The sequence below is a fragment of the Dermacentor variabilis genome, chromosome 6 (genome assembly GCF_050947875.1).
Source record: "Dermacentor variabilis isolate Ectoservices chromosome 6, ASM5094787v1, whole genome shotgun sequence".
In the NCBI taxonomy this organism is placed as follows: domain Eukaryota; kingdom Metazoa; phylum Arthropoda; class Arachnida; order Ixodida; family Ixodidae; genus Dermacentor; species Dermacentor variabilis.
In genome coordinates, this window is record NC_134573.1 from 43,568,693 (window position 1) to 43,581,760 (window position 13,068).

The following is a 13,068-nucleotide window of genomic DNA, read 5'->3' on the forward strand; positions in this document are numbered from 1 at the left end:
CACGAGCAACTTGAGACATTCGTGTGCAAGAAAAAAAACTTTTCTGCATTCAACACTGGCTTGGAGCATGAAATTGGTAAATTCACACTTTTCATGATCTCGAGAAACTGTCCGAGATGTGCAGAGATCTCAGATAAGCTTCAGATAGGCATATCTTATATTTAGCATGACCAATACATAGAGCTATTTCGCAATCCCCTTTGACTTAGATATATCCGAGATCGACTATATGTGGCGACATCACACAGGATGAGGTAGTCCCCAGAGTTTGAAACTGCAATGAAACATACTGATGATAGATGCACAGGATAGATGAACAGAGACGCTGACTGGATTAGAGGGGCAGAGAGATAAGACAAATTATAGAATATGGCCAGTTGAATCGACTTGTAACAACGCCTATTTTAACAATATATCAGGTCAAACAATGAGCAGCCACAGCACTGTGAACTTCTTTGTATGTTAAATGGTAAAACAAACCACTCGATACAATGTTCTCATGCCTCGTTATTGGTTATGACAATTAAATCAGGGTGTCTGCACTAAAAAAGGAAAGGAAGCACAAAATTCTGGAAAAGAAAAAAACAAACACGAGTCGTCGCAGCTGCACGTGTGCCCACGTGCATTTGCTACATCACCAGCCTTACGTGCCTCCTTCCCATTTCCCTTCCACCCTTCCGAAACAAGAGTCTAGGTGACAGTGCTGACGGCCACCCTCACCGACACCTGTCCACGCTGTCGACTCGGAACTGTAGCGCGTAATCTCACTGTCGGTGACTACCATTACCGTGCACGGACATACAGCCAGGCACAAACATGCAAACCTGTAGAAGTATTAACAAATCAAAGGTCTGTACGAGCTGCGCGTGCACCAGGTGGAGATTACTTCATATAAACACACGTCCTTTTACTCCTAGTATGTGGAGGCTTTGTCAATGGCATAAACGCATTTTCGGATCTACTTCTTGTGCGTTCCTCTTGTTGAATTTATATTTCCAAGGTAACAAATGATTTCTGGTGGTCCCACAAGATATGTTATGCAGTTAAACCCCTATATAACAAAGTTAGTAAAATCGGCAATTCGTTTCGTTGCATCAAAAATTTTGTTTTATTCAAATTCAATCTTTTATGCAAATAAGTACAGTCGCTGATGTATTTTCTCTTAATGAAAGGCTACAAAATAGTTCAAATTATTGGGAAATCGGAAGAAGCAAGTCTGAACTAGAAAAAAATTACAAATTTGAATTTGAGAGTTGGCAAAGAAAGATATGGTTTGTGTCGGCAATATCCTCAAATTGGCGGTACAAAGCGAAGCCAGCCACGCTTTTGTGTCCGCTATGTCCCTGCAGCTGATAGCGTCGCAAGCAGTGAGTCGATGCTATCATGAAAGGCATCAGCAGCACAGAACGAATGCTTTATGTGCCTCTCGGTTCCATGTATCTCCGAAACTCAAGATTACCACAACCTTCAGTTCAGCACTAAACGCACAGGCTGCGTATGTGCTCAGCCACACGCTGACAGCTGACAGCCACACAAGGAAAGGAGACACGCGGACCTTCCACCCCCCAACGCCACTCCGCTCCCCCTCTTTCTCCTTGCTTGCACAAAAAGATGGCACTCATCAAGCCACCATCCTTCTTGGCTCACCTTCACAAGCTTTCACCTGCACCTAAATTACACTGCGCATGGGGCTTAATAGCATCTAATCACACTTGGATTTCATATGCGCGATGCACTATTTGGGAGGTGCATTTGCAAGCAGCCAGATCTAATTCAACAGTTTGACCATCCGCATCTATGGAAGTTTCCATTTATTGTTTCAGTATTCCTTCGTGGCAGCAGTGAAATTTCGTTAGAGTACTGAAATCATGTATCAACACACTGTATTCAGGTTCTAATACATGTTGTTCTCTAGACAAGAAGTTATAAAGAGTTAAATACTTCGTTATAATAGAGAATTTCATTATATTGAAGTGAAATATATTGAGGTTTAACTTCATTAAGATTTCAGTGAAGAGGGTTCTTTTGAACAGTGCACTGCACTCTATGACCAAGGTGAATGCTGAAATTACAATAAAGTAGGTGCAGTTTTTATCTGTGCTAGATTTGCTGCTATGCACTCCTCTTCCTCTATTATGATTGTTTCACACTAGCTACAATGTACCAGACCAGGTAGTTGGGCCAAACTTCTCTCAGTGGTGTTGTTCCTACCTGAGCTTTCCGTGCAGCCTCCATCTTGGCATCAAGCCAGTCAAAGGCGTCCAGCTGCGAAGGCACTGGTAGTGAAGACAAGCCCTGTGGTGCAGCAGCAGGCTTGCTACTGCCGATCATGCCGTGATTGTTAGGCGTTGAGAGCAGATCGTCAATGCTCAGCGAGGGGCAACTGCTGACACGTGACAGCGGGGCGGCACCGTCAGCTGTTACGCACGAGTAATATCGATCGGAGCTGTCTAGATTGGAGTACGTAGGTCTGGCATCAAGCGTTCCGACATTGTAGTAGGGACGCTCGGCATTGGACGACGAGACGTTGTAGTAGGTCGCAATGGACTCCCCGACGCTCGGGAATGTCAGCCCACCGGCTGGTGTTGACTTGCGGAGGGGTTCTGGTGCAACCTGGAGGGTCGTGTTGATTTCACTGCAAAGGTCAATGAGGACTCCTTCTTTGACAGGGCTCGGTTTGGATTCGGGCTCTGGAGTGGCTTCAGATGACCCATTAGCACCTGCAACACACCGTGCAAATAGTGCATGTGGCTGGTCAAGCCCTCTCTACTGGGGTATACACACCGTTATGGAGACACTTCCACCCTAAGATGTACACAGTTAAAGATCAATTAATAATCCCCTTCCACTGAATGTTGAGTGAACAAAAGAGTGCCAGCACATTACCTTCATGCCAGGGCCCCATGCTTTGGCACTGTCTAGACTCTGATGCGTACCAGCTAGCTCGCATCAACACAAGGGTTCAAGAGCATAACATATACCCGACACCTTCAGTTAAACTGCTCACTCTTAACATTCAAATCCGGCACGGAGGCTGTCCATGCACTTTAATGGCATTTAATCCAGAATAAAGTAAAAAATACAGGTCATCTATAGTGGTTCATACATGTGCAGACATCGTGATCAGCAGCATCATGACATCGCAAGACCACAGCACTGACGACACAATCCAAGGCAATATAGTCTGAATTGTTTCTCAGCACGGAATTGTTTGTCAGCGCAAAGAGCCTTCAGGGGGAACTTGAATAACAGCTTTTGAACACAGTGACCCGACCATGGCCTGTGTGCATTGACAAGTCTGCACTCTTATCTGCATCTGTTACTGCCCAGGCATCAGGATCCCACCACTGATACGAAAAGCAGCTGCAACACCCAATAACAAGCACCAGGTTTTCCTAGCAAGTGTTTCCAGCTCCAACAGTATCAGCAGTGCGTGTGCGACTGTTGGTCATGCTGTGAAACATAACCGCCACTTAAGGATGCACAAAGAACACCGAGAGAAAACAATCGCAGCACCATGGGTTGCACTGTGTTTGTGTTCTGCCTGTGTGTTGTCTGTGTCCTCCCAGAGGGAAAAAAACTACTAAAAATTCATATTTATTTTATTGTTTAAAATCTAGTCATTTTAATTGTGTGATAGTAAAGAAAGAACAGTGTGGATTAGATAAATAAGGTCTTCATTTGTCCTCGTTTTGATGTATGCAACTTACTTTCTGTATGACATAGTAACGCATGTTGTAGAACTTGAACTGCATACGTGGACAAACTTAAGCACTCCCGGACATGCCCTGTCCCAGTAGGTCAGATTTATTTAGTTACTACATATAGCTTTCACTCTTTGAAGGTCGCAATTTTTTGGAAAAAGCATCCCCGAGGGTCAAATTTTTTTTATTGCAGATTTTTTTAGTGGCTTATCTTGAAAAAGAACAAGTAAATAATTTTTAGGTGACAACAGAGCAACGAAAATGTTTTAAGTGTTTATTTATTTATTTCTACTGCAACTGCCATTAAGAACTTTAGCAGGGTGGGAACTACATACGTAGATTACAATAGGTTGCATATAGCACATTACAAAGGAAGTACAGATTACACCAAATTAAACAAAAGCAAACAGCACCAGTGAAACACACTTTATTGTGTTTTATGTGCAGTTTTATACATTTTTTTTATTGAATATGGAGATAAGATGGCATAACTAATTTCTAACAAACAATCGAATTCCCACATCCTATTTTTCTCTTTTAAATTGGTTTGGCCCAGCTAGGGCCTGTATCTTGAGAAGATTTCATTTCATTTTCCACTTTTATAATGTGTCACAAGGATGGCGTGTTCCTAGCAAAGACGGCGGTATGGTAACATCTCAGCCACGTCCGTACCAATGCCGAAAGACCCAAAAAGAAAATGAAGTGGATCATTAGATAATACGGCCCCAGGGATGCATGGCCATTGCAAAAGTGACACATGGCATGCGAGTGCCTACAGGCAGGATCAGTAGTGCCCACCCACCAGAAGAACAAAGGGAGTGAGAAACTTGCACTAATCACTTGTCAGATCACTGGGCAAGATTTTATCAGTTCTCGCACGTCTCGCAAAATGAGGCAGCTGCGTGGCAATATCACCAACGTTGTTAGTTTGTTTACTGACGGGTGCTAGCGCATCCGTCAGTAAACAAAGTAACTGAGCACCTACGGGGGGGGGGGGGGGGGGGGGGTCCACCCAGGTGAGCACGTCTCACTAATACCAAGTGACAAGGAATGAAAGAAAAATCAATTTTCCCGATGCCCATAACCCAAAATGAAACATGTGAGAATGACAATTATAACATGCACAAGCGCACCCAAAAGCATGTGGCAGTAAACTAGCCAAAGCTGAACTACTACTCCCGAACTACTACGGTTGCAGCCACCATAGAGCTAAGTGAAAAATCAAATTTGCTGAAGCCAAGGGGTGGTCGCACATTAAGAATTTTTTTAGAAGACGCGAAAGGTTGCAGCACCTCCAAAGCGACACTAGTAAGGGTGTATGAATATTCGAAACTTTCGAATAATGAACTGAATAGTGTGCTATTCGATTTGGTCTTTAAATCAAATCGTCATTATTCGTAAATGCGAATATTTTTCGAAGAGTACTTCAAAACGTCCACTGTGCCCAAATAAACATAAAGTTGGAGCAAATGTACGGATAATTTTCAGCCCCGCGGGCATAGTATAGGCATAAAACATCAGAACTTGCATTGCATAGCTGGCTACGTCACTTAGGTAGCCATACTTCACAGGTTGTAAAGCAATAATTCGCACTCTGAAGAGCCCTGTGTATGCGAAGAAACTACTTGTTCGCTCCTAATGTTCCATTTGTGTTTTTATCAAACATCGCTTCATAGCGTACTTTGTAATGACAGAAACTTACTAACTTTAAAGGTACTGGGATGCGAACATTGTTTTATGAATGATGATAATGGCAGTTCATTATTAGAAAACTATTTGAAATGTATTCAATTCTCAATATGCTTCACTTCTGGCGCTATTTGATTCGTATTCAATTCGGTCTCAAAAATCACTATTTGCAGACCCCTAGACACTAGGCAGCGCTTCCTCTCGAAAAGGCAAATTTTTTCAAACATCTGGTTGCCGCCATACATGCACTGCTGTGACCATATGGGATTTGTTTTTACCATTATACAGGTATGGTGGCGACCTCCAAAGGGTTAAGGAACATTTTATTCACAGCTGTTTGGCCAAGAACTTATGCTAATTATCTTTCGTTTTCTTTTTCTTTTTTAGGCCGTTAATGTTGGTGCACCATGTTTATTTTTGTTTCTTTTGTTTGTTATCAAGGTGAGGTGGCATTATGGACAGTGTAAAACTTGTGTGAGACCGCCACTTTTTTCCCCCATCTTTCAATAGGGCGACATTCAAGCACCCAGCTGTCTGACGTGACTGCGGCAAGGAATCAGAGATGACCTTCAAATTTGAAGTCTCCTTGCACCATTTCTTACATGCATTTTTTATGCAAATCAATATTTAGGCTGCAGGAAAAAAGGCAGCTACTGTGTGAAAGGCTTCTTGCTTCTCGGGGTCGATGAACCTTTTCAAGGTCCCGCATGGGGGTTAATCAATTCTGAGGACAAAATTCTTGCACTGCAGCTGATGCCAAGAGTGAAACGACACAGTGCCACCTATGAGACATGAGTGAGTTCATTTTCCCTGTACATATGCAGCGCTAATGTAGAGGGCACTTGATGGCTGCAAAACTTGTGAGCTACAGCATTCGCACTATCCAGAGCCTATAGGTGGCGTGGAGAACGTTTCAATATGGCGGGGAATAGAGGTGATGGAGGCGATACGAAAGCATGCGCATCGCCAGAAGCAGGCGGCTTACGGGCCTCTGGTATCTCTAAGCGCGAACCTTGACATTGCTAAAGAAACGCAGAGACGTGTTGTAGAGGGAGAGGGTACGTTTAACGCTGGCTATATAATATGGTGTGAAATACGAGAGACGACAAGCGCGGCTGTCCAGGTCGAGTCACTCTGCCTGCAGACAAGCACCGTGAGAGGCCCGCCGCATACTATAAAAGTTCAAGTCTGCAGTGTAGCCAGCGTCATTTATCTCATATGCGCTGAGGTAAATGGCTCCATGCACCGGCTTAGATGCGGAATGCTTGTTAATGATGTCAGATAACACGTAAACATTTCAGCAGTGCCGTTTTACAATATATGAGCGAGACGATGAGGTGTGCCAGTGCGCCTCGTTTCCAGCATGATTAGCGTTTTTGCGTGCTGTAGGGAAGCTCGCATGCGCATTCTTCATCAATTACCGCTTCAGGTACGTAGTCCTGGCCCTTGTTTCTCGCAACATTGTTATAGAAGAGATGCTTTAAGAACAAACAAAAATACAAAATCAGAAATGCGTGCGCTCGCCCTCCGATCGGTACACACCTTTCACTACAGCCAAAAAAATCAGCGAGCGCCTTGTGCATAGATTGCCTGTTTCATTCTCACACAAGACGACTAAGAACATTTGCAGAATACGTTCTCTAGTTTGTGATGCTCGTGACACAGCATCAGGCACCATCGCAGAGTATTTGCCGAAACACGTATAGGCAGAAAACTTAATAAACGGTGACACTAGCGTACTTAAATTTACTTTGGGAATCTAGAGGGAGTTCTTCGGCCAACCCTAGGTCTCACTCTTGCTTTGTGGAACCACAGCGGGATCTTTTGCGAAGGCATGGCGTTGCTCTTGAGCCGCTGTCATAAGGGCTCGCCATAAAAATAAAATGAAATCATTGAGCAACAGCAACTCACGAAGGTGGCCCCAAAATTGCTTCCCGATGCGAAGCTTGATTGCCCGCAACTTCCTCCGTTTTTTTTTTTTTTTTTTTTTGGAAAGTGGTGCAGGCTTACTTTTCCCAATGTTGCATGATTTGTGCATTGTGGCACACTGCACATGTGGTTGCGCTTCACTCGTCAACAGTTTTTTTTTTTTTTTCCATATCGAAGAGTACCAAAACGCCAGCACAGCTGCAGAAATTGCGTGAGCGGGAAATCCATCACCCCCTTCCGGGTTCCGAAAAAATCCACGCAGTGGCGCTAGCGTATCTGGAAAGCATGAATAAGGTACCGGGCCTCGTCCTTGTGGAATTGCTGTTGGCATTGACATTGTTGGTGCTTTTGGCATTGTTTTTCACCAAACGCCTCATTCTCAACGCTTCCTCCGTTGGGGTATGTGCCATGTTCGAGGCTTATCATGTGCTATTTAACATGGGATCATCTTGTATGCGCATGCGGAAGAGCCTTCAGGCACAAGCACTGCAGATATGCCTTGGCTTGCCACGCTGCACATCAACTAAAGGCACAATAGCGGAAGCACGGGCTTGTCCAATTGAAATACGGGTCCTGTGAACCTGTGCGAACCTATCTTCGCCTGCTGACCAAACACACACACCATCATCTGTCAACACTTCCAAGAACCAACCTTGACTGTGCTTTTCCTAAACCAATCGCATGTCACACAAGCATTATACCTGCAAGGTTCGAGGCCACCAACATCCCCGAGACATCTCCATGGACATTGCAGAGACCACTAGTGAGGCTTCAGATAGCCGGAATTATGAAGAAATCCCACGTTTCCTCCATAGGCTTGAAACAGCTCATCTTGTCCCATATATTTACACTATATAGTGGAACTGCACAGGTGTATACCGATGATTCGGTCACACCATCTGCCACAATGGCAGCATTTGCCATCCCACAACTTGGCATTACTCGTCAATTTCAATTAAACCACAAATCGACATCTACGGCTGCAGAACTTGCGGGAATACGGGCGGCTGTCCATGTTATGAGAACGTAGACACCTCATAAATGGACGGTGTTTTGCGATGCCAAATCAGCATACAGGCGCTACAATGCTTTTTAAAGAAAGGACCATATTATCTGCTCGTGCTGGAAATCGCCGAACTTCATCACAGTGACGAATTAGGTGGCCACGTGATCACTTTTCAATGGGTGCCTAGTCATTGTGGTGTGATTGGCAATGAACTCACTGACAGTGAAGCAAGATCAGCCTTCTCTTTCTCTGATGAAATACGGATTGCCTACTTGCGACCTGACACCTACTCTATGATCAAGGCACTCATGCAGGACCTTACAAAGGCATACAGAGCCCACAATGACATCCACAGACATCTATATATGATCGACCCAGACAGTAAATTCCGTTTGCCCCCAAAGGTTACGTGGAGCAAAACGTCACTGCTACGCAGGATTTGGCTGAGCATAGCTTTCACCCGTCGCTACATGCACCTCATCAGCCAGTTGAACAGCCCTGATTGTGAACACTGCCAGACGCCTGAAATGCTGGAACACATACTGTGCGATTTCCCAGCATATATGCTGGAGCGAAGGACGTTGGAAAGTTCCCTAGCCAGCGTTGGCAGACAACCACTGTCGGAGGACGCTATCCTTGGCCCATGGCCTGACACTGCAACTTCAATGTGTGCAACTAAAGTGTTGTTGAAGTTTCTGCACGACACCAAGTTCGATGAGCGGCTCTAGCAAGGCAACTGTCACATATATATAAGCGCACACACAACTTCTCTTATCATCATCATACATCTCAGTACTTTCACTCCCCTTCCCTCTTCCCCAGTGCAGAGTAGCAGACTACAGCGCACTAGCTCAGGTCGACCTCTCCGTCTTTCCTGTCAATGAATTCTATCTGTCTATTGAGGCTTATAATCATCACTGTCAGGTCCACATTTTTTGGGTGGAGGCCACGGCGTCACCAGTACCGAAGTCACGGCCCGGAAGCAACTCCAGACCAACACCTATCCTCTTCTCACGCTCCTGCACGCGATGTACCCCACCCCTCATCAGCCCCTTTGTCCTTTCTGTACAGAGTGGACTACCCTGTACCATGCCACATGGGCCTGCCAAAAAATCCCTGATAACACCCCAACCGAAACGCAACACATGACTAGCGGGAGATGGTGCTGACCATCTTGGCACTGAAGGATCAGCAAAAGCTGATTGCCAGAGTTTAAAGTGCTGTGACCGCCGCTGGAGCCTTGGACTGAGAGCTCTGCCCACCACGGGATCCACCCCTCTTCGTGCGCCATCAAAATAAAGTCTCTCTCTCGCTCTCTCTCTTTCTCCCTTTCTGTTGTGCCGCCGACACTGCTTTCAGTAGCACAACAGCGAATAACTGCATGCATACACACCACTATCTTGTCAATAACATTTTCTGTGCAATGCACACAATGTTCAGTGCAGTATTGCTGGTTTGGGCCTCCGAAATGCATGCGCCACTGCTCTCAGAGTCTGTGCGGAGCAAAAAGCCTTCAGCTACATGCCCACCACTGTTGTTGCACAATGGCTCAGTACTTAGCGCATTGGACTCCCAAAATGCACGCTGCTTCGCTGACATGGTTTCAAATCCCCAAAGGAGGCGGCTGCACAGAAATGTTCTTTTTCTTCACGCTATGAGAATGGTGAAGCTGGGAATGACAAAGGTGGCCCAACGACAGAAATCGCCATTGTCTGTCGTCAATGACAACAACAGCAGTCGTCAGTGTAACAGAACGGATGGATGGGACACACAAGGCAAACCCAATTTCAAGCACTCGACTGCTGTCACAGTAAAACAGCAAGAAGACAGGACACAGGCAAGAAATAGACATGGCGACACGCTTTCTTTGCACTGCCCTCTGCACCGCATCTTGACATTTTTCACAGTGAGCTGTGCACCAACCAGCTCGAGTGCACAAAAGCCGCCTGCACAGTGTACATGTTTCTGTAGGCTAAGTGATTTTGACAGTTCTGTCCAGTGTTCGTAAGGTTACAACCACGAACAATGACTGTTGGGTAAATTGAACACGCTGCATACTCAGTGTGGCTCTACAGTGTGGTTCTACAGGCTTTGGGAGCCCACTGCAAAACACCAAATTAGGCAGCGCACGGTGGCATGGGTTTGAAGTGAGAGAAGCGAAGAGCAAAATCAGTTTTGAAGAAAGACTCGGGAACATGGACGGAAATAAATGGCCGGCTAAAGCGCACCAATATCCGTACCTCAAAAACATGGACACAGAGTGGAGGAAAAGAACAAGAAAGTTGGCAACCAAGCACAGGGTAATTGAGAGTGTTATGACAACCAGGAGTCATAAAAAAGAAAGTGAAAGAAACAGAGACAGTAAACTGGATGCAAAGGATGGCAACAGAAAAGACCATGGAGATTTACAAAAGACGGCAGGAAATAAAGTGGGAGGGAAAATTGATACAATAATGCATGGGGCAGTGGCTGCCTGAGGACAAAAATATGCCAGCGCAAACACACACCGCAGGTTGAGGCATTTGTGGGGTGCAAAAAATGACCAGAAACAACTCAGCGCATCGTAATGGAATGTCAAGATATTCACCAAGCGAGACCCGTAGGAAGTGTCCACCTTTTAGAAGCATTCAGATTCAAAGACGATGGAAAGATTAACTGGTCAGCAGTCGAGATAAGAAACAGTGTATTGGTGGAAGAAATGCAGGTAAGAGATTGATAGAACCAGAGTCACTGCAAGCGTAGGTAATGGTACAATATAGTGTTAGAGGTTTTAAATATGAAAGATAACATCAAGATCAGATAGACAAGAAGGCTGGATGGCGATAGACGTAGAAAAACCTAATTAAATCAAACAGGCTAGGCAACAATTTGTTGCCGCACCATTTCAAAGCGCACACCCACAAACATTATTATCATCATTGCCGGTCATGCGTGCCCCTCTCAACAAAGTCGGAGGGTTGGAAGGGAGATGGGAGAGGGGCAATGAAGGCGTGACGTGTGAGGTTCATGGCATAAAGGTAGGTATGGCAAAGTGGGTTTGTTCCTTTCCCTGGATTTCGCATTCTCTTTCTTTTCAGTGTGAACACCAAGGAGCCAGATTTGATTGTTTGCGCCAAATGTACGGCAACACTGAAGTAAACAGTTTCTTTTACCACAAAACACACGCAGAAGTTCACAGTGCAGCAGCTTCTCATTCTTACATCCGAGTATTGTTAAAATCAGTAATTCTACGAGCGACTTCGACTGTACTTTTTAGTCTAATTAAAAAAATACCTGAATGTCTGTCCCGTCTGCTTATTTTTGTACAGCCCAGTTGTAATAATTATAAGTTATAACCATGGCAATTTTCTTGCCACTTGAATATTGCTGTAAGTGTGTTCAACTGTAGTTAGATAGCGATGACTGTGACCCCTCGACAGCATACACGTGTGCGTCACAGGTGACCGTGAACACTCTCATTTAGCAGCTGTTTCTCAGCGTCGTATCTCTTTCGCCATTTCGTACACACTGTGACACAGCTGTGTACGCTCAGCAAACCTCAAGTTTTCAGTTGGACATCTCCGAAGTGGGTGAAGTCCACCCACTTCATAAAGAAATGCACGACCGATGGAGGGATCGAATCTCTGTCTTCCAGCACTGCAGCCGAGTACTATCACCATCGCACACATGTCACACGAAAATTGATCTCTGAAAACTGTGGGGTGTGCGTCACATGCTGGCTTTTCGAATTCTTCCCTCTCAACCGCAAGCACCTTGAGATGCTGTGCTAGACTGCACTGCCTTCACGATCGGCCCGTAATTTTCATCAAGCCTACAAAGTGTGCATAGTCCACTTATAACACTATCGCATTAATACTAGCGCACAGAATGCTTCCAAGCACTAAGACTCACCCAGTGCCAGCAGACGAACGGGAGACGCCGCCACCCGGTCATCATTCAGTCTTCCCAGCTCGCTGGGATCGGTCCGCTCGTCGACAAAACGGTTGTAGCTGTACTGGCGCATCTGCGTCGTCCTCTTGGTGATGGGGTTGTTCTGCGAGGAGCGGCGCGCCAGCTCTTGCAGTCGTGTGGCCAGTGGAGGAGGTGGTTCGTCGTCCTCGGGTGGAAGGCCCAACAGGTCTGGAGGCTCCATGGGGTTGCGCAGATACAGTTCGTCGATGGAACCCGGGTCGCCCCAGGTGCGGCCGCTCACGTCCATGTGGCCCGTATGAATGAAGCTGCACCAGACAGTGTTCTGTTTAAATACCCAACTGCCAGTAACTCTTGCGTTTCTTAAGGGATACTCTACCTTAATGTAATTTTAGTCAGTCTTTTAAAAATTGAGGTGCCTTTTTGTCAAACAAACTTGTACCAGGATTCCATGAACAAGTGAGGATTGGAATCACTTGCCTGCTTCCATTGGCACCGTTCCAGACAATGGGAGCTTCAAAGCAACCATGCACAATGCACTATGTTCAATTTTATTGCTGCACTTGTTTGCTGTTTGTTACTATGAAGCAGTCATTTCTGTAATGTCTTCAGGCCTGGAACCTATTTAGATAAGTAAATAAATATTGAAGCACCTTTTCAAGAAAATATTTGCGATTTGTAAACCATGCTGCTATCAACTTGCAAGCTGAATATTATTTCACTGCACACAGCAGCGAGTCCACAGTCTTCCATAACACATTGCTGTCACTTCAGCGGCTTTCAAGGCCATCTCTATAATTTAGTGTCGATGATGCCATAGGCCTACACGAC

At 45.3% G+C, this 13,068-nt stretch overlaps 1 protein-coding gene across 1 annotated transcript in view; it reads right to left on the reverse strand.

Moving 5' to 3' along the window:
* Ack (activated Cdc42 kinase) overlaps positions 1 to 13,068 on the reverse strand; it is a 121,592-nt gene that overhangs the window by 81,230 nt on the left and 27,294 nt on the right. The window contains exons 4-5 of the mRNA XM_075695001.1: positions 12,220 to 12,545; positions 2,212 to 2,720 (exon numbers count right to left, since the gene is read on the reverse strand). Of these exons, the coding sequence (XP_075551116.1) occupies positions 2,212 to 2,720; positions 12,220 to 12,545 (835 nt within the window). The remainder of the gene's footprint in view (positions 1 to 2,211; positions 2,721 to 12,219; positions 12,546 to 13,068) is intronic.